At 38.9% G+C, this 22,848-nt stretch overlaps 1 protein-coding gene across 3 annotated transcripts in view; it reads left to right on the forward strand.

Moving 5' to 3' along the window:
* LOC131436880 (methylcytosine dioxygenase TET) overlaps positions 1–22,848 on the forward strand; it is a 406,314-nt gene that overhangs the window by 366,930 nt on the left and 16,536 nt on the right. For all 3 annotated transcript variants that reach the window (XM_058605845.1, XM_058605847.1, XM_058605846.1), the window contains one exon: positions 202–645. In XM_058605845.1, the coding sequence (XP_058461828.1) occupies positions 202–645 (444 nt within the window). The remainder of the gene's footprint in view (positions 1–201; positions 646–22,848) is intronic.

Consider the following 22,848-nt stretch of genomic DNA (forward strand, 5'->3'; position numbering starts at 1 on the left):
GGAGGAATTTTATGAGTTCGTTTCGGACAGGCTTGTTTTGTAATCGCAGCTCTCAGTCAGTGGTCTTGTAGTATTATAACAAGCGAATAAAAAGTGCGGTTGTTACATCCTTCTCCGAATCAGTTCCCGTCCTGCACTAGAAAAACAAAAACTGGTTCCATCTCTAATATTTTGCTTTCTGTGTTTCTTTTTTTTCCTCAGACTGGACGAGGCCGTAAAGCGTTGAGTCTAGGTGCTACACCGAAGAATCAACCCCAGAACGCATCCGGAAGTCCGGCGCCGGCATCGTTGCCGCATCCATCGCCAAACACCACCACCACCGGAGCAACCGGTGCCCCCAATGTACTCCAAACGAGCCAACTGGTGACCGTAACCGGGGCCCAAACAGGTGTCAATAATACGCTGTTGGCCAACAGTAACAATCAGGCCAATCAGCCGCCCCAACAGGCACAGCAGCAAACCCTACATCAACAACAACAACAGCAGCAGCATCAAACTATACCTGCCAACAATCAGGGACTGCCGCAGCAACACCACCACCACCAACAACAGCAGCAGCAACAGCAACAACAACAACAACATCATCAAGTGCCAACAGGTTTAATCAAAGCCGAAACAATGAAGGATCAACCGCAGCAACCGATGGTAAGTTTCAGTATGTTCCCAATCCAAATAACGAAATCAAGAGAAAAGTTGAACTGCTTTTTACAGTCAGGGACCGCACCTCCATCCTTTTTAGGACAAAACGAAAAAAGTTTTTCGCTTCGGTTCCCAAAATGTACTGATAACGATAGAGGAAAGATTGAACTGCTTCGCTGAGGTTGGAAGCAATCCAGTTATTGTGTACTTTCAATTAAAACTTGCCCCATATTCTTCGGGTAACGAAGAGCAAACAATTATTCCGGAAGAATTGATCCGGTCTGCACGGATGCACGTTTGAGTCGGTTTGGTTGGTGCATGTGGTTTTTTGCGAGAGACTGCAACGAACAGATTTTTGAATTTAGTTTTAATTTCGATTGTCAATATTAGACAGGTTTCCACTTTTTAATGTCAGTTTCTAACCAAACTATCTTCTGTCAACTTCAACCACTCACTCAAAAGGAAAACTGAAAATTGGTGCATTCGTTATTCGACTCGCTATAATCAAACTAAATCCGGCCTACTAGATTGAAATACTTTAGTTTTCTTCGCGCTGTGCTCTAATAAACCCTGTTGAAAGATTTTGACACCTTTTCTACGTAGAACAACTCGATGTATATAACTACAGTCATGATCACTTTGATATGTGCCAAACTTTCTCCTCCACACCATGATCCTTGTGTACCACATGATAAGTTCTCCAAATATACGAATGCCGGTTTTGCCCGAATAGTTTAGACTTACTTTCGTCTGACAAAAGATCGCTTGGACGCCAAACATATAGAAAAACCTTTGAGTGCAAAAACCGGATAAAATCATTTGTTTGGAAAGAACCGGTGAAGTTTTTGCATTTAAAGTTCTTACACAAAAAGATGTTTTCAAACAATTCTTACATTGCACATGGAAATTAAAAACTACCTACTATTTGACTTCTTTTTACTTAATTTTGAGTTGAGTTGAATCTTTTCTTTCATTCGCTCCTTCCATTGTTGTCAAAATACAAAGAGCAAAACCACCCAACAGCGAGAGTTTTGTTTAATAAGCTAAAATTAAGTTAACCGTACACACTATACTTTTTTTACGGGTGTCGGTAAAAATTTTACTGACTTTCAAACAGCTAAACAGTCAGTAAACAGTTCAGTAAAATTTAAATTTACTGAATGATTGGTAAACTGGATCACCACAACTAACTGTCAAAATTTACTGACTTATTCATCACCTAATACCGAAGTTCGGTAAAATTTGCAAAACAAAACGAAAAAATTGAATTTTCTGAATTCTTCTATATTACTAAATCTGTAGTATTTGATACCAAATACTAAGAAATTAAAAAGGATCAGCGAAAAATAATACACAGGTTTATTCGGTGATATGTTGAGTTTAATGATTTTTGAATACATTACTTAAGACTACGCATAAATTTTTCTCCTGTCGTTGTTAAGGCAGCAATGCCCATGAGCGAATATATAAATATAAAAAAAATTTATCCGAAGGACGACAGTCGACTTTCGCCACATTGTAGCACTCAACCAGTATCTTGAAGAAATATTGATAGTCGCCACTTATTTTCAGGCTCCAGTTTCTCCAGATTATAAATGCTTCAGAGTTGTCCGCAAACATGTCTCCTTTAATGTGTAATGTGGGTACGTCATATGATTGCGGAAGGATGTCATCCTGTGATGTATAAAAAATATTGTTATTTTCGATGAAATTCTATACTGTATTATATTACCTGACACCATTCTAAGATGCCCTGGAGAGGATTATAGAAAATTTTCATATTAATTTCGAATATACGTTTTTCGATACAATTTATTTACCATTAGTGATGTGTGGTTACGTTTTATGTGCCACGTAATGTGCCGTACGAGCCCTTCCACGTATCCCGGAACAGGTTTACGACAAAAAAAGCAAGTGATACACTCGTCAAACATTTTCGTACTCTGCTAAAAATGAGAAAACTTTGAAAATATTATAAATGTACTTACTGAACAGCTTCTTTACTTCTTCATCCGCAAGTAAGTCCAAAATATTGTCCATTTTAGCTGCAGTCTGCACTTTTCCGAAAAAAGCACTAATTTTTACCACTGTTAGTATCATTTGAACTTTAAAATGGCGACACTTTTGACAGGCTTTATTTTCTCCGAAAGCGTTCAGTGAAAATTACTGAAGCTCAGCACTGTTTACATATTTTTTCGGTGTTTATTCATTAACCACTGAGAATCGGTGATTTTTTACGGAATAACTTAGACGTGATGACATTTCAATGTTTACAATATACGTCAGTAAAACAAAAAACGAATTTTCAGCAAAATTATCATGTAATTACTGACAACTCGTGCATATTTTACTGATGTCGGTAAAATGGAATTATTTAACGATTTTTTCTACTAAAATTTCCTTTTACAGATTAAAACTGTAGAAAAAATTACCGAACATCAAAATAAGAATTCAGTGTGTATAATCCCGAAATTGAGTCAATACGACTCAAATGTAGAGTATAATAATATAACTCATCTTTAAGCATTTTTGTAAGCCCGTACCTTACGGAAACTACCTAGACCCACTTTACCTAAAATTAGGTTAGTGAACGGAACCCTCCAATTTGGGTGGAATGTACTTAAAATTTGGTTGTTTTGCGGTTCCGTGCAAAATCCGAGAAATTACGCTACATTAGAGGCAAGAAAAAGTGAGCAGCGAAAATTTTTTATAGGCAGATAGTACATCTGTGACTGATATTCTCTTTCATGCAAGTTTAATCCTATTTTCAGAATTAATGGGTAAGTCAAAAAAATAGGACAATTTCAGAAACGTTTTCCGGAAACATAGTGAAAGCTATCGAAATTTATTTTTCAGTGTTTAATCAAGTGTACTTCAACCTACAAAAATATTATTGTTACATAATTCCGATAAAAAATAGCCTCTCCATGACCAAGTTTCTGCGCAAGTTTCCAGAAGGTCCAAAACGGGCGATGTCTTCAAATTTAAAGTAGGAACTAGAACTTAATTAACTGGCTAATTAAGTAAAAAGTTTTTAAATGAAAATTTCATATTGTATTGTTTATACAAAACAAAGTTTACAACAGAAACCGCTACGTGGTATACTAGATAATGTATTTATAGAAGTTTCCTCAAAATTTGAAAACATTTGTTTCGAGAAAAATGCTTTCAAAGATGTCTCAAGACGCACGAAACGTGGCGCGAGGTTCGTTCGCAAATTGTCGTGAACAACCAGTTCGAGATATTTTAACTCGATCATTATTAAATTTCTATTCCACGCTATCAAAAATCTGTAAAAATCTGTGTTTCTGGCAAAAATCTGTGATCTGCATGAACAGAATCTTGGCCACAGATTTATCTGAAGAATCTGTAAAAAAAAACAGATTAATCTGTATATGTGGCAACCCTGCTATACAACTATCAATCAATGCAGTGCGTCAAAAAAATAAAAAAATATATACACTCAAAAAAATCCTCACTTCAATGCTACGTGAAAACTTATGTGATTTTTATCCATATAACTTTTCTTGTAATACTTATGTGAAGTATAGATAGCACAGAATGAACTCATGAACTCTTAGTCCACCTTTGTATCACGTAATATATACGTAACTTTTTTCGTAGATTCTATAGAATACTTTTGTGAAATTTATACAAAGTTAATTTGAATTGTGCTGTAAAATTTATTTCATCTTACTTTTTACCAGAATTTTACTTAATAGTCACATTATTTTTGTGTAATTATTACTATAAAGTTCTATATTGAATCTTATTAATGTATATTGGTACTAAAAACTAATAGATTACATAGTCTGTTGGACATAACATTGCGATAAATTTTGTTCGCACGCAGATATTCTGAAAATTTTACCTTTAAATTCGTTTCTGTTGAATCACCGGTGAAAAATATCAAAAATACAGAATACATTGTTCTAAATCCTTTTTCCGAAGCAGCTAAACTGAAGCAAACATTGTTCCCTTTAAGGAATGCACACTTTCAAGTTCAAGATGTGATTGATGTGCTGGAACACAATCTAGAGGTTTTGCATTTTGAACTCCGCTGTAGAAAGAAAACAAAATTGAATTGTGTTTCAGTTTCGTATTTTTGGAGCAGTTTTTGTGTTTCAGTTTCGTATTTTATTTACCCTAAAATTACTGTGATAAATACCTTAGAAGGGTCAAAAGGGATTTGGCCTATGTTGTTTGCTCAAGGTTTTTCAACTGATGCCATATTGCGAGCACAAAATGAACATGACAAAATGAATTCAAGTAAGTGCGTGACACATAAAATATATGTGACAACAGCAATAATTCTGACATATGGTTCATTTCATGTTCAATCATGATCCGCTGGTTGTTAAGAAGATCACGTAAACTCCGATGACAAAGCCATTTTTGGAATCTACGTGTTTTTTTCACATAAGGTTAACATGTGGATTTTTTTGAGTGTAGCTCCATTCAAACCATCGAGAAATCAGTTTTGCCTTTCAAGTGCATTTACACTTAAAACTGATTCTCGAGCTCCAGAATTAGATCGGCAATACGCTAAATTTATCTAAATTAGTGAGTAAGCTTTTACCGAAATTCAGCAGAACATTTGTCATTTAATGTCATTTGTCGATTTTGCATCGCACCACGAATAACAGGAAAGTATACGAACTGTGTGAGGGAAAAGATCTCGATATTTCGTGAGAAGCTAAACGAAGGAGATTCAACGGCCTAATTTCTAATCTCCACACTTGAACGCACGATAGATCCACCTGAAAAGTGTTATTTTCCCATGTTTTGTGGCAATTTCGTCAAAGAAATCCGCCTCTTGTGATTCGAAGAAAGAATCGATCCAATTTTTAACTTCTTCGAAGCTATAGCAAAGTGTTGGTCATCTAAATGTGTTTCTCATCGACGCAAATAGCAGGTAATCAAAAGGGAATAGGTCTGATGAGAAAGCCGCATGTGATAGCACTTCCCATCCAAACTCCTATGTCGGCTCCTGGATCGATTTCGAAATGTAAGACACAGCACAGTGAAAAATAAATATCAGTTGCCTCTGTCCAGTGCCATAATTCAGTCGTTTTGACTGAATACCTCGGTTCAAATAGATCATTTGGCACGAAGTTCGTCATAAAGGGTGATTTTTTTGGTGGTATCCTTTTGGCAACACTGTTTTTGACAGTTCACGCACGAATCGTGTCTTGTGTTATTTTCAAACTTGTTCAGTTTGGTCTAAAATTTAATCATGAAGTTTGGTCCTATAATTTAATCATGAATCATGGGCGCTGGTAACGTTGGAGGAAGATCCACTTTATTATCGAAAAACTGTGTTCAGCGGCGTCAACGTCAACGTGAGCAAGCAAAACTTCCGAATCTGGAGTAAAGACCAGCCAGAAGCATTGCAAGAGCAACCAATGCATTCCAAAAAAGTCACTGTTTGGTGTGGATTATGGACCAGTGGCATGATTTTTGAAATAACGGCCGATATGTTGGTGAGAGTGTGCCAAAATTGGACCTTTCGCATGGGCCATCTAAATCGGAGCCGCATGAAATCATCTTCAAATATTGAATTATATTGATCATTCTATCGATTCCAATGAAGATTTCATCTCAATATTTTTGTGATTTGAAAATCTAATCCTTTACCTCTTAAAAATCACCCTTTATTTAGACTCGAAAAAAAGTACTGAATATTGTTGACAGATGTCAGGAAAAAAATAATTTTGCTTCTGCGATGATGAGTCATCGCTGGATCACATTCAAAACGACTCCAATGTTAATCAATTTTTGACCTTCGAACCACGGAAAACGCTCGAAACTCTACACTGCACAGAATCTCGGCATAAATTCGAAGGCGATCCCAAATAGCGTTCGTCAAGTTTTGCAACACAAAACGAAAAAGCAATCATGGCCGCACCCAAAACTAGATTCGGCACGTTCCGCCCGGACGCATCTTGCCATCGGAAACAGCGGCCACGAAAGCACAGTTTGCCAACCTGACGTCAGCGGGCAGGCAACTATCGCTCGTATCTCATTATAATCTTCATTGTCGTCCTCGTTAGCCGTCATCCGAGCACATTTTATCGCTGGTTGACAAATATTTACCCTGTGTATAGTCCATGGAACCCGAACGTTGGCCATGGCATGCTACGCTTGAAGTGTGAATCATTCACGTGGACACTGGAAGACTATAGTTTAGTTCGTGCTTCAGCCTGGCCGTCGTCGTCGATGGATACTAGATCGATGGTTAATTTTTTTCTTTTCTTTTTTTTTCGCATCTCCACCCGCACTGCATTCGAGGCACCGCGTGGCATATGATTTTGCATCAATTTTCCTGTTCGCACTGTTCCGAAGTGGATGGAAAATCTGCAACGAAAAATCTCAATTTATAATGAAAATTTATACGTCGAAGGATGAAAGGATAGCCCGCAACGTTGCTGCTGCTGCTGCTGCTGCTGCTGCCAATGCCGCTACTAGTGCTGCTTACAGGACGATGAAGAATTTATATAAATTGCTTATTATGTCGACAATATAATCATAAATCATAATAAGAAAAAGGCAAAACATGGTACCTCACTCTGCTGCCGCTGTTCGTTCCCTATGTACACGTGCATATAGCCAAGTATCGTCAACATACAGAGGGACAACGGTGGCATCGAAGGGAAGAAGAAGACGAAGAAGCTGTATGTAGATTTCTTCCACGGCGCACGTCAATTGCGCAATTTCGATCGAGACATTATACCCACCGAACCCACTCCAATGGGTATCTTAACGTCAGCCAGTGCCGCCACCTTACATCACCCCTCCCGGCCTGGCATACGCAGAGCCAGGATGGAACACAACAGCACACGAAGGGGGCGAACTGCTTCGAGTTTGGTGGAGACCGAGCTTTTCGTCTTCTTGTCCTCACATCTACACATGCAATAGCCACCCTCAACCGTCGCCAAGTGCACGTACACACAGGTTCTCACACATCTCCATCGACCCCGTCGTCGTCGTCGTCATCGTCGTCGGTGTCGCTGGGTTTTCAAAAGGAACCGAAGGTGAAAGACGAAGGGGAACTATTAATTTCTCTGCCATCCCATCCCTCACTATCATCAGGACAGCAATCGCCGTCTTATGTACCACCGCAACTTGCCTCCATTTAACATTCGAGATGACTATATAGAGGTACATGCTCTCATGCTGCACACGCTACACATAAGCTTTCTATTACTCTTGTCTACTCGTTCGACCCAAGCCAGCCCCGTTCTCCCTCCATCATCATCTCTTTCGGTAGCCATTCTGTAGTTTCCTTCCAGTATATAATTCATTACTATTTTAGTGTTACCTCTCCTACCCCGACCCGACACCGGCATCTTTCTTCCTATTTTCCATCAAATTTTCCTAAAATCTTTTCACTCGCAACGCAGAATAGGCTCCGACACGCACGTTTAAAATTCCACAAGAGTCCACCAGTACAAGGCAATCTCGTACTCATCAACATAATCATCAAAAAGAGAAAGAGAGCGCGATAGAGTTCACGGTCCTGTCGCTGTCAGATTGCGGACTGCCGTGATGACATTCCAGCCGCCTTTCCGCGAAAAGACAACGCGATGCTTAACTCTCAGGTGCTTGCTCGCTGCCTGCTGTGCTCTGCTACTGTACTACTGTTGCTGCATCAGGAAAAAAACATCAACAGAGAGCCGTCACCCTAGTCGTTTGCCACTATCGCCGCATTTGCAACCAAAAGGTTTGCAGCGGAGAAAGAGAAGAAGCAAATTTAGACAAACATTGCAATCATTCTCTCTAGCGCTTGCGACAATATTTGCGATCTTAATTAATTTCAATACGGTAAATTGAATGTTTACCTCGGAAAATTGCAATCAAACATCCCGTCGGTCGTCGACGCGCGACGAATGAACCACTGACAGCTCTACAGTCAGCCCCGGCTCCACACTCCCGGTATCGACGATACAATCAAACAAACAAACAAATGCGACGAATCAAAGGAGGCATGCAACTTTCTTCGTTACCCCCTTGGCGTCTAAAGTCGCATCGTTGCTTATCAGGTCGGACTCGTACTGCTTGTTTGCTTGCTCGCATGCTTTGATTCTCCTTTTTCTGTTTCTCGTACTGTGCCGGTCCGCGCGAAGAATCGACACAGAAAAGGACATTGCAATTCAAATTCTGACCCCGGTGCTTTCTCGTCGTTGTCGTCGAACATTACCGATGATACCGGTGAGTGTGGAGAACCAAAATACGACGAACACACCAAAACAAAAAAAAAACAACAGGATGAACACATGCAATCACGCACGGAAAAGCAGGCGTCGGGAGAGTAATTGAAAATTAATTATTAATGAGCTCGTGAGTATTAATGATAACACCAACAACGCAAACAGCAAGCAACCAACCACACACCAACGACGACGATTGACGGCGACGACGGGTATATGTGATGGGACCGTGTGTGATGGAGTTAAGGAGGAAGGTGTAGTGCAAAAAAAAACATACACGCCGGCCGGCCGGCTTCGATGGCCAGCGGCACGACGGCGGTATGTTTCTTACATTGCACCACGCGTGGCAGGATTACTGATATGGGTGATGCCCGGTCACGTCGCGCCTCGCCACGGCATACCGGCGGCCAATTGTTGATGGAGTATGATGATGACGGTGATGACGTGTGGTTTGTTTTTGTGAATGAAACTGCATCGAGTGCCCATTAAGGCCCGGTTGGTCGGTCGGTCGGTCGGTCGGTCAGCAGCAGTAGTCAGGTATTACGCGAGCCGCTGATTAACACGTCAAAACGTGTGTAACCATTTGTAGAGCAACGCAATCGTGTATCGATAGTAGTGCTAATTGCCTGCACGGGGGAGCACCGCAGTCCGACGAATTGTAAACATTCGGATTCGGCGATGCGAGACCTGGCACCGTTCGGTTCGTGATGTTTGACGAAACCACCAGGCCCCGGCAAACGGTGGCAACCCGGAAGATTGATTTTGCATATATTTAGTGCTGTTGATGCGACAATCGGTTTAGTGTTCGAAACCGACACCGCTTATTAGCAGGGATATCATTTAATTAGAGAAATGGAACGCGGCCAATGTTGACCAGTGCGCGACACGCGAAATATTTGTATCCACTTGCTGCCGACTGATATAATTGGCACATGGTAATCTGATTTTTATAAGCAACTAAAGTTCTTTGAGCGTTAACAATAGAAGAATTATTTCGTTAGTAGCTCCTACTGATCGAAACTGAAACCCAATGAGCTCTATAATCAAATAAGATAGGTTTTCCTGTCTTATAGCTGTTACTTTACCAGACGTAGTGTTGACTTATCATTGTTGAACATGAGTACCATATTATGATTTCGTTGCTGAGACCTGCTACAGAAATACTGAGGTTGTTTTGAGCCGATGTACAAGAAGTACCGTTGTTCTTGAGTGTAGAGTGTGAGCGAGTGAGTCTTCCCAAAGATTTTTTGCGATATCGACATGTGGCCAGTTGATATTCGTGGGTGACTAGCGGTTGCCTTCTGACTGAAAGTCACATAAGAAGGTAAAGGCTTCTCTAAGCACATGCGTAACAAACGTATGTCGTTTAAGAAATTTCTCATACATTTCCTTTTCGATGGAAAGAGTTTCTCCGATATGGTATCTCGAATATTAAATCATTGTTAGTGGCTGACGGCAGATCATGCACAAGCACCTCCAAAGCACATCGTTCCACAGACACTGGTATGGTGTTCCTTATATTCCACATAGTTTATACATTCTCTTTTAACGTACCGCGTAAAAAATACCGCACAAAAAAACGCGTAAAAACCGCAAAACTAAAGAACAATTTTTTTGATAAAGAAGAATCGGAATCGAAAGTTTTTTATGCTAAATGCCTTAGAAATGCATGGAACGTCCTGATCTAGTGTAATCTCAGAATTTTTTTTTACGACTTTGGGAGATAAAGAATTTGAAACCGCGTAACTTCGGATATCCGCATAGGAAAAAAAGCCGCAAAACTGAAGAAGTTTTGTTTGATACCAAATGTCTTAGAAAAGTATGAAACGTCCAGATCTGGTGTAATCTCAGATCAAAAACTTTGAAAAAAAATCGACTCATCCGTATCGTTTCGTATCATTTCCAGTGTATTTATGGCTTCATCTCTTAACTCGATTGTTTGTAGAAAATTATTACAGCAAACAGACTCGTTCAACAACTAATCTGTTGGAAGGGGTTGATATGACGGCTAAACCTAAAAAAAACATAGCGAAACTCACCTGGTTTTAAGAATTTTTCACACATGGAACGATTGATGAAACATCCATGGCGGAAATCAAATGATTCCAGATAAAACACATGTAGAAATAACGAATTTTAAAGACTCGTCCAGCAAGACAATGCCACGATTTTGATTGTGCCATTTTGATAACTGCCGGAATCCAACCAGGCTAATGTCTACTGTCATAATTAATTACGAGCGGAGCAGCGCCAGGTCATTTTTCCAAAAATCTCTATTCGGGCGCAAAAATCTATCTGTACCATATCGGTATCAGAATCCAGTAGCATAAGTACCAGGTAAATGTCACCAAAGCTCATTTTGGCGAGCAAAAAAAAAAAAGGTCTCACAACAACCTTTTCTCATGTCCATACAAGCTAAAACCGAAAATCGATATTTATCTGTACCATTCGTGAATTATCGATATTTTGTGAGTACATATCTGTATTACGGTGTAGAGGTCAAAAATCTGTACAAATACCGAGAAATCGGTATACCTGGCAACGTTGGAGCGGAGCGCCGGCTCTAAAGAAAAAAAATACCAGTGCGCCCAGATATTCAATCAGCTTTACTAGTGCTATAAATACAGGGTGTTCCACGAAAAATTTTAAATTTGAAAATACAATAATAAAAACAGGGTTTGATAGATTCCAATGATTATACATTTATTTGAAAGGTTGACTCGTGAAACTTTTATGGGAAATATTTTCGTTCAAATGACCCCCACGGCTGGCTTAGCAGTAGCCAATCCGATCCACCCAACTTTTGTGTACATTTTCAACTGTTTTTGGCCTTATGTCATCAATAGCAACTTGAATTTCGTGCTTGAGATCTTCAATTGTTTCTGGATGGTTGGCGTAACATTTATCTCTAACTGCTCACCAAAGAAAATAATCCAACGGCGTCAAATCGCAGCATTTTGGAGGTCAATTCACATCACCATTTCTGTTGATTATTCGATTATTTTCAAAGATTGTTCGCAGAACATTGATTGTTTCGTTGGCTGTGTGGCACGTAGCGCCGTCCTGTTGAAACCAAACATCGAAATTTCTCGTGAGGCACCCTGTACTTGACGATTTCAGCAAAATGATATATTTGGAAAAAGAATTTATTCGGTTAAGTAACCCTTTCGATTATACAGAGTTCGAAAAAACGACTTGTGTGAAAATAAGCCGTTTCCCGTTCAAATCAGAATGCATTGAGTATGATAGGTGACAACTGAAATGGAATATATATGTATTTTTTAAGAAATTGTCCTGGATCAGTTGCATGTTTATCAAGTGAACACGGCATTAGGCTATTAGGACTGTGATGGATATCTGTTCTAAGGCTGTGGACCATCTCGCGAATTATTTTAAATTTTAGTTAAAATTTGACAGTCGACCAAAGCTCGAAAGCGTGATTTTTTTGACAACTCGATAGTTATTTTTCCAGATTGAAAGAAAAATCTTGCGAAAAAATTCTAATTTCAGACCTTTAGTAAAAATTTCTTCTGTATGATTTATTTTTATACTGTCAGTCTAAGAATAAAATATTCAATACTTTGTCAAACGTTTGAAGTTTATCTCGAAGTTTTTCTTACGCTCGCTGTTTTTCAATTATTATACCACTTGATATTACTTTATTTCGTTAAAATTCGCGAGGTGGTCCACGCCTAAAATGACGGGCAGCTCTCTTATCTCAACGTGAAGATTTAAAATCTTCTCTATATTTTCCTGTAAATGTATTGGTGTTGTGTCAACTCACTGCTGTGATGTTTTCAATTAGAACCAAACAAACAAAATGAATGATTTCGAAAACGATATGAATTTTTGCCACGAACTTCTAGAAGAATTTATGGACGATAATGAGCTAGAGTGCTTTGAAATGAAACTGACTTATTCAATGCCAAACATTAACAGCTCATATTGACAATTTCTGATTTCTGAAATAAAATTCAACGCTTTGACGCTCGAGGTATGAAATTTAAAATGGTGTTCACTACTCGTGTTTCAATTTTTCAATAATTTGTAACTCGAGTAGTTTTAAATCTGTTTCAAATGTGTGCTGGAAAAATTGAACTCGATCTCAGCGTTGCGATTGAGATGTTTTAGTCGTAGATCTAATGGCGTTTTCGTTTTTAATTTGCACTACACCGGTGCAGTGCTACACTGAGGCATGAATAAACGAACAAAAATGACGAAAACATAAACAGTAACCATTGGCTACAATAGACGATTCCATTGCACAGAGCTACACCAAACTTTTGATGAGTGCTACACCAGTGGTATCGGTGCAGAAAAAGTGTAGCACTGGTGTAGTGCAATTGGCAAAAACGAACGGTTTCAGTGCAGCTTTCGCTACACCAGTGTAGTGCAATTTAAAAACGAAAACGACATAAAATAGATCAGCACATATAAAATAAAACAGCGTTGCGAAACCGAAGCGCAGTCTACTGCGATTGACTATCCACGCAATCTTATGTGAGTTTCCTTCATAGTTTCGAATGACTCTATATAAAACTTTCAAAATATTTTCTTTGAATTAAAGCGGAATATCACTGCCTGTGACTGTTATTGTTCAAAATGTAGTAAAATCAAACTGAAAAATTGAGCTCTCATCGTAGACCACAAAAAGCGCGATAGAAACCAACTAAAAATGTTGTTTGTTTTCGTTCAGTTTGTGGTTCACCCCCCCATAGTTCAAGCTAGGCAAAAGATCACCGAGTTTCGCGCTGCAACAAGCTTTGCGATACCGTTGATTAAAGTGAAATATTTGGATATAATTTCCTATGTAAGCAGGGAAAAAATTTAATAACACAAACTTTTACCCATCTTCTGCGTCTCGCACATGGAGTGGCTCAAGTGCGCTCTGTCTCTGTCTCTCTCTACGAGTACCACAACTGCCACTATAGTTACTATGCGCGGGGGGAAACGCAATGGGGAACACACACACACATACAGTAGTAGCAGCATCTGTGGATCTCGTCCCAAAACGATGAAACCGGCGAAAAAACTTTCGTTCAATATTCATCATATTTTGCCTTCATTTTCTGCTTAATATTTATTAAAAAACGGAAAGCTCACCGCGTCGTACACTTGAGGGAACACCGAGAACCCTGCGCCCTGCACTGACAGACCGAGACCGAGTTTCATCCTTTCAATTTCATAAATAAACAAACCCGTCGTGTCCCTTTTGCCACTTCCTACCCCAACCCCAAACGTAAGCCAGATGATGTCGAATCCCTGCCAACATCATCATCATCATCATAGCCGAAACTCATTTTCGACAGAAAACCACTGGCGCAGCCCATCCGGAAAATCCATCAAAGATGATGGTTTGCACGTAGGCCACCGAAATTTGGTAATCTTTGGTTCCAAACTGGGGAGAACGGAACGGAACGGGACCACGAACCAGGTTGAAAGGCAAAAGTGAAAAGCAAACTTTCGTCCGGAAGCACAAAAAAAATCCGATTCCTTTGACATCGTGCAGATTACAAACCCCGGAGAACAATCGATGGGAAATAGTGGAAAAGTTTTCTTCCTTAGCATAGGCCAACTGAACGCCTGAGCTGAAATTCATAGACCATAGCGTTGCTGGGCCATTTTTCGGTTTGGGACCATAAATTTTACACAAACAATTTAATTTTGCAAATATTTAATAACGTGAAATATTTCCCAATGCCAGCTCACAAAGCAGCAGAAGAACGCTGGCGCCACCACCGGCAGTGGACCGGCGAAAGTGGCATTCGCTATCTAGATGGCCCTGCCGCAGCAGAATTGTATTTTAACACAGCGTTCTTGGATTCTTGTTTATTGCGTCAAACATGAAGGAATTTTCATACATACAACAACGAAGCTGCACCGGACAGTCCGACCGAAAACCGTACGCGGCAAACAGTAACAGAAGACAGGGGGGGGGGGAAAAAACCAAGTGGACAATGTATGGCGGGTATGTCTTCTGAAGGAAACAATAGTTTGAGATGTTATTCACGCTTGCCATCAATAAATTACCGACACTGCCGTCGAGAGTTCGAGCACACACCGGTGAAGTATGTACGACGGTAGCTGCACCGAAAACGCTGCTCCGGCCATTATACGCGCCACAGAATTCTGGTGGCGAGAAAAACAGCAGCGAAAAGGGAAAATTCAATTGTAATAAATTAAACAAAGTCGCTGAAACGTAATTTATACCCCTATTGTCTGCGAAAATTTCTATAGCATCTCGCGAACTACCACCGCTCTCTGTGTGCATGGCACAACCGTGAGCGTGTGTGTGTGTGAGTATGCGTGTTTTTAATGTCATTAAAAGGAAACTTCAGTTTTTCACTCAAAAAGTTTACCGTGCACAGTGTGTACGTACACACACCTACACAAGCGAACAGAAGGGAAAACAGGAAACCTTCGATAAATCAACCCGCACACAATGCACTTGCAGGAAATATTTCACCTTCCTTCCCAAGCAGAAACCCGTCGTAAAACCCGAATAATGGCGTAAATCTTGTGCTTTTCTCAGTTCCACCTTCCAGACTGTCAGTTTATATGCGACGGTTGGCAGCCCTGCTGCAGTTGACACTGTCATACAATAAATTATTGAATCAATTAATGTTTTATGGCATTGCAGTTGTGATGCGAACCGTATGGTTCGTGCAAAACAAATGTAATTACCTAGTTTGACGTTACATCAGACGGCATACTGGCATCTATTTGTATTCTAATTCCCGACCGCCGTCCCAATTAGTTGCGAGTGAAGAAAATTCTTGATGTCTGTAAATCGCAGTTTTGGTTCTCGCAACAGAACCATGCACTCACACACCATTGCAAGATTTCACTTTCCAGCCGGTGCGTGACCAACAAAAAAAGAAACAGTATAAAGAATTTCCATGCAAATTATCTAATAAATTATTTTAAATAACAATAAATAGAGGGGAGCACGGATATTTCTCGCAAACACAAACACACCTACGTTTGGCTCTTGATACTTGCACACGCAGCCATCCATATCTACATGTGGCGACTCGTTTGCATAGAAATCACTATATTAAATTTCTTTTTTTATTTATTTTTTTTGTCGCATTCACCTCACACCGTTTCTTTCCGTCTTTTTTCTCCCTTCTCGAACACACACCCCTCGTTATTTCGCCCCCGCATGCCGGATGCGCCATATTACACCTCTACCGATTGATGGTCTGGCAAGGGGGAACGAACATGCAAACGTTTTTAATTTTACATGACATCAGCACATTTTCTAACATACATACATACATGCATACATACGCTCACATGTACAATGGACCGTGTGAGGAGAGGGGAGGAAACGGACACTTTCATTCCGCACCACCCCGCCGGCAACGAATGTTTATTTTTTCGCTTGTCAGAGGAATATTTCAAATCCAAATACAAAATCTTTCGCTGCCAGCAGCGGATTCACTCTGTGACATCTGTTTTTTGTTATGATCATTATTTTGACATTAGTTTTCGCATTTCCGGCCAACTGTGCTGTGCACTATTTCTGTTTAACGTGAGGTGATTTATGCCGCGCCATCACCGCAGCACAGCCGGCCTGCTACACCCCGCAGTTGGAGGATGCTCAATTTTTGCAACGCGGCGGCGATGGCGAAACTGATTTTAAGTGTTTTTTTTTAGAACAAAAAGGGGAAGCTAAGACAAACGGGCAATAGTAAAGCGTGGGCCAAGGATGGCCATAATGGGCAATAATGCACACGCGTGCAATCGCTTCCCGTCAACATTAACGGAACTCGTCTTTTCTTTTCCAAAAAAAAAATCAAAACAACTAGTTCTTAAATTAATAAGAAAAATAGAATAAAAATTAACGTTCACTAATATTTGGTTGCCCCTCGTTGATATGCGTCAAAGAAGCGGCATCAATGTCATGGTTGCGAAACAGCCTCTGAAAAAAAAACAAAGTTGGCTTAAAAGTTTAAATAAAATTTAAACGTCACTCATGCCACTTGCCATACGTACTTGTCATTGCATATAAGTGAATGTATACCAAACTAGGTGAAAATTAAGAGTTATAGTAGTTTTTCGTTGTGTTGACTAGATTTTTCTGCAATATAAGAGCAAATTTAGCAGTTGGGAGATCCATAATAGAACTGAAACTAAAACAATCATATCCTCAGAGAACTGAAACTGGAACAAACGTATCCCCAGCAAGCCGTTTTAGTTTTATTTATTCGAACAGTCAAATTTAAAACTGGTATGCGCGTTCTATTTTTTCTATATTTGAATTTAAAACTGGTATACGCTGCCGTTCTATTTTTTCTATTTTAAAACTGGTATACGCTGCCGTTCTATTTTTTCTATATTTTTATATATTTGAAACAGATAAAACCCTGTTGGGGCTGCCAGTTATTTTCATTATAACTTCCAGATTTAAATTCTAAAACGGACATAAATTATGTATCTAGAACTATAACTCTCCTGAACAGCGATGCCAACTCTACGGATTTATCCGTAGATCTACGGATTTCTGCCTTTTCCATGGATCTACGGATGAAACTCTTGAAATCTACGGATTTTGCATTATTTCTCCGGGAAATGATTTAATCTCGCGTTTTTCTAAAAATGGCCAATCAGTCAAAATTCACTTTGAAGAAAGATTCTGGGTGACTCAGTTATAACAATAATCGAAAAGGAAACGTTTTATCTTCCATTCAATTGAATTCAATATTTCTGAAATTTCTCTTCAAAGTAGATGTTGACAAATGACGAACTGGACATTATCCGTAAAAACACGTGATATATTGTTCCACCATCTGCATAGTTTTTTTGGTTTGTCTAATTATTTAGGTAATCTTACCTCTATTCGCCACCGATTACTTATTTTTGGAAGCCTGTCTTTATGGATTAGAGCCCCAAGCTATTAATTTTACACACGGGGTTAAGTAAACGACACAATAATAATAATAATAATAATGTCATGCAAATATATTAATATGAGTACACTTGAAACCAAATCTACGGATTTCACCTCAGGGAAAAGTGGCATCACTGCTCCTGAACATGACCTAACTAATTTAGGCTCATACTGTGAATAGCACATTTTTTTACAGTTTAGGGCAATGTAAATAAACATATTCAGTACACTTTAGCTGCAGAAGTAAAATGATAATACTTTTATTTACTTGGTGACATCAGGTACTTGCTAAACATGGAATAAAAAGTACTGTTGCTGTGGACATTTTAGCAAGTGATCGTTTTGCTGATAAATTCCATCTCGGAAGTTACAATCTAGCGTTGCATTTTTACTTCATCAGGATTATAAGTTTAGATGTATGATTTTTTGCATTTTATTCCACTTTCTCGAATCTAGGCCACATTTTGAGTATAGTTTTCCAAACTAAGTTGCACTTATCCGATTTTTGCTTTCAGCCGTTCATTTGTGTTTTATGCAAAAAGCAAATTCAGTTTTAGTTCCATTATAGATCGCCCATACAAAACTTCCAGCCACTGAATTTGCTCTAACAGTATGAAAACCCAATACCCATTTGTGCCAAGACAAGACAAATCAATGACGAATTAAAAAAAAAAAACAATGGATATGTTGTATCGAATTCTAATCAATAAAATTCAGAAAACGAACTAATTGTTTAGTAATTTGCGAATTCGGGCTTTTCCGTGCAGATTCTTTACAAGCAAAGACATCATATTAACAAGATATCCAGCTCTCGCATTTCCCGAATAAATCACTGGCAACATCCTTTTTTGCATACATGGTGCCCTCAGGCGAGTCCGCATCGAATCTCGTACATAGAAGTAGGGGAGCGAAAAGTCAAATTCGTGCGCGTCAAAACAGCAGCACTGTGCACTCATACAATTGACATGATATGTTGAATGTGATGCCGTGCGATGGCGTTGCTGAACTGAAGATTGAGATCGCTCCAAGCTGACAGGGTCTGTTACAAGACAAATTGAAAGTGTAACTGAAACTGTAAATCATTTCGCGAATAATTTTAACATTCAGGTAAAATTGGACATTTTTATCCAGTAGTTAAGTTTGACTTCAGTTTTCTAAGGCTGTAAACCATTTTGCGGTTAATTTTAACTTTTGGTTGAAATCTGACACTTGTGTGGTTATTTTGTGTCGAGTAGTTAAATTTAACTAAAACTGCGGCCCATTTCAAAATTTGACGGACGGAATGTTTATTTTCCACTGGAATGGGTTTATTTTCCACTGGAAATAATTTCAACTAAAGAATTAATATTAGAATTTTCATTGCAAGATTTTTTTCAGTGTCGGAAAATAACCATCGATCTGTCAAAAATAACCATGCTCTCGAGCAGGGTTATTTTTGACAACATCAAATTAACCGCTCGAGTGTCAGATTTTAACCAACAGTTAAAATTAACCGCGAAATGGTTCACAGCCTAAATCATTCGATCTGTAGGAAAGTTGTTTGGTTATATTTTACACTGTGAATAAAAACATAGTTAGTAGTTAAACAATTCCATTACAGAGAGCATAAAAAAACCTAAAGAAAAATCTACTTCGATGGACAATATACTCTTCGTTTTTAACGGATTATTTTCTAAGGTTTTTTTTCTGTATGTCAGATAGGGATCGTTAAAAAATCCCGTCGATCAAGTTTGGTATCATAAGGAAAGTCTAAAATTGTGCCATTTGTTTTCAAGTAATTACCCAAGTAACCATATGCATTATATCACTGCACTCTTACAACTCTATTTTTACATTGTTAATGTATAATCACACTAATCCTACATACTTTAAAGCAATGTGCATTAAATTTGCATTCAAAACGTAACTGAGCATTATTTTACATTTACATTTTATATCGACATTCAATGCTATATTTTGAAGCAACGAAACTTTAATAATAACTGTAAGAGTATTAATTTCTAAAGTCTAATAATCGCCCTTTTCAGCTTTATAATAGCATTGTAAAAAAAAACATGTGTAACTCCGTTGCATTTAATCAAATTTCACGCGAATTTTTAAAGCTGAATTAATGTAAAGTTATAATGCGCCGTGGTTACTTGGGTATAATCTCACTATTTTGGAATGTGATCGTGATTTCTCAGTTACTCAAGATACTGAAACTCAAATGTCTTTACCGGATGATCGATAGGCAAGAAAATGTGTTTCCTCTAAGTTTAGTTTCAATGAACAATTTTACGGTATGCAGAAAGTTCCAGAAAGGCTCGAGTTCAGCCTAAGAGCTGTATGGGGGGTAATTTTCATTATCGCAGTTTCAATCATTTGCCTTTTTCGAATCTGTCTTTCGTTGGGTAAAACTATGCTGATGATGGTTTTACGTCATAGAAAACAAAAAGTGAAAAACAGGAACTACTTCCAACATTTTAAAAATAATTTTGAGACAACGTAAACTTGGACCCTTTATGACAAATGTAGACTTCTTTGAAAATTCATGATTTGAATTTTTTCCTGCTTATGATTGCTTTTAACTGTTCAATCGTTATTTCCAGACACTGGAAATATCCTGCAAAACAAATGTAAGCCTAATATGTTTTGATTAAATTACTTAGACTGTCCCTTCATTGAATGTACCTCAAAAATGAATTGCATTCTATTCAGCCCGTTTTTTAAGTAATTATCAACACACTAACGCGACGTAGCTGAACGCTCGGAATTTTTTCCGAACTTTTAAGTTTCCCAAAAGTTCCTCACACACTTTGACGCAGTGTGAAATTTCACTCAGAATATCTTTTGAGCTAGCAAGTTGTACAATGTTCCGCGTTTTTTTAAGCCTCTAGAAAGTTCACTCGGAACTTGATCTTCACTTTCAAGTTGCCACAATTGCCACGCGTAATTTTAAGCAACAGGATAGATGTGAAACTTTTTATTGTTTAGGAATTGTAAAATTTGAATCTAAAGATTGAAATCAATCGAACTGGTAAACCCTGCAGCGTTGTGTCCGTGTTTCAAATATTAAATTTAAAATAGAACATCAACGCATACCTGTTCCAAATTTGACAATTATAACTGTTCGAATAAATAAAACCGAAACGGCTCGCTGAGGGCATATTCAGGAGTGTTCTAGTTCTAGAGGTATAATTTATGTCAGTTTTAAAATTTAAATCTAGTAATTATAACAAAATAAACTGGCAGCCCATGCAACGTTTTATCTGTGTTTCAAATATAGAAAAAATAGAACGGCAGTGTATACCAGTTTTAAATTTGACAGTAGAACTGGTCGAATAAATAAAACTAAAACGGATTGTTGGGGATACGTTTGTTTCAGTTTCATTTACATTATAGACCACCCATATGAATCTTGCAGCTGCTGAATTTGCTCTGAGAATACTTTTGTTGGCCTGTTTCTGTTCGTTTCTTAGTGGTGTACAGAATCATTGCATGGCTAGCACGATTCTACTGACACCACAGGTCGGGGCTCGAACATACGACAACTGACTTGGGCATTAAGCCGCCAACCCGTGACCGAGATATATTCGAAAAGTAAAGGGCATTCGATTGTAGTTCAAAACCGACAAATCGTAACACATTTAAACTTCTACATATCAGGTGTACAACTTTGCTTCCGCCGTTTTTTTTTTTTCCAAAATTAAAAGCTTTATTGCGAAAAAGTTACAATTGTATTATTCAAAGATGTATTATTCAAAGTATTGTCCATCGCTAGCGACAACTTTCTCCCATCTTCCCGGCAATTTTTGAATCCAGGCTCGAAAAAAAGAGTTCTCTTTTGACGCTCTCCATGAAGCTATCCATTTTTTCAACTCTTCGATGGATTGAAAATGTTGATCTGCCAGGCCGTGTGCCATCGAACGGAATAGGTGGAAGTCAGAAGGAGCGACATCTGGGGAATACGGGGGGTGGAGCAAGACTTCCCATTTCAGCGTTCCCAGGTACTTTTTGACCACTTTTGTGACGTGAGGCCGCTAAAAGAAAAGCGGCCACAATATCATGCCGCTCTTGATATTGTGGCCGCTTATCTTTTAGCGCGCGACTAAAGCGCATCAGTTGCGTTCGGTAACCCTCTCCTGTAATGGTTTCACCCGGTTTTAAGAGCTCGTAGTAAATCACACCGAGCTGATCCCACCAAACCATAACCTTGGCGCCGTGAATATTCGGTTTTGCCTTCGACGAAGTAGCATGTCCGGGCTTTCCCCATGATTTTCTGGCTTTAGGATTATCGTATCGAACCCACTTTTCATCACCGGTTACGATTCGATGTAAAAACCCCTAACGATTTTGTCATTAAAGCAGTTGCTCACATACGAATAGACGGCGCTCGATGTCCCTCGGTTTCAACTCGTACGGCACCCAGTTTCCTTCTTTCTGAATCATGTCCAGGACCTTGAGACGTATTGAAATGGCTTGCAGACTCACTCCCAACGATTCGGCAAGCTCTTCTTGGGTTTGGCACGAATCTTCTCCAGGCAATGCTTCTAGTTGTTCATCTTTGAAGGATTTTTCTTTTCCGTCACCATGTTTGTCTTCGACATCGAAATCACGATTTTTCAAACGTTAACTTCCCGCAAATGACGAGAATTGGGCACATAAACAGACATTTTCGAGCGTGAATAATACGAAAACAAGAACAACTGTCACTGAAACGACGATAACAATTCGTTAGGTACTGTACACACTCACTTTAAAGGCATTATCATCTATGTATTTTGACCAGCCTCAGCCGGTACAGCCATCTATCGGAAAACGGCGGTAGTAAAGTTGTACACCTGATATCTGTAGGTATACTTCTCGTGCAGCTTTTTCTGATGCTGTTTTGAATCATTAGTCATTTACCTGTCGGTGCGTACAGTAAACAATGTTCGCGCTAATCGTTGCTCCCGTTAGCTAGAACTTCACAGCGTTGAAATACAGTTTTTGTGTGCAAAAGAATTTTATAATTTGTGAAACGCTCAATAAGCCAAAATCAACGAAATTGTGTAATTCTTCTTCATGACAATGCTCATCCAAGATCCAAAAAAATCAAGACTTTTGTTACCATTCGTTCAACTA

Source organism: Malaya genurostris, chromosome 3, assembly GCF_030247185.1.
Source record: "Malaya genurostris strain Urasoe2022 chromosome 3, Malgen_1.1, whole genome shotgun sequence".
NCBI classification, from domain to species: Eukaryota; Metazoa; Arthropoda; class Insecta; order Diptera; family Culicidae; genus Malaya; species Malaya genurostris.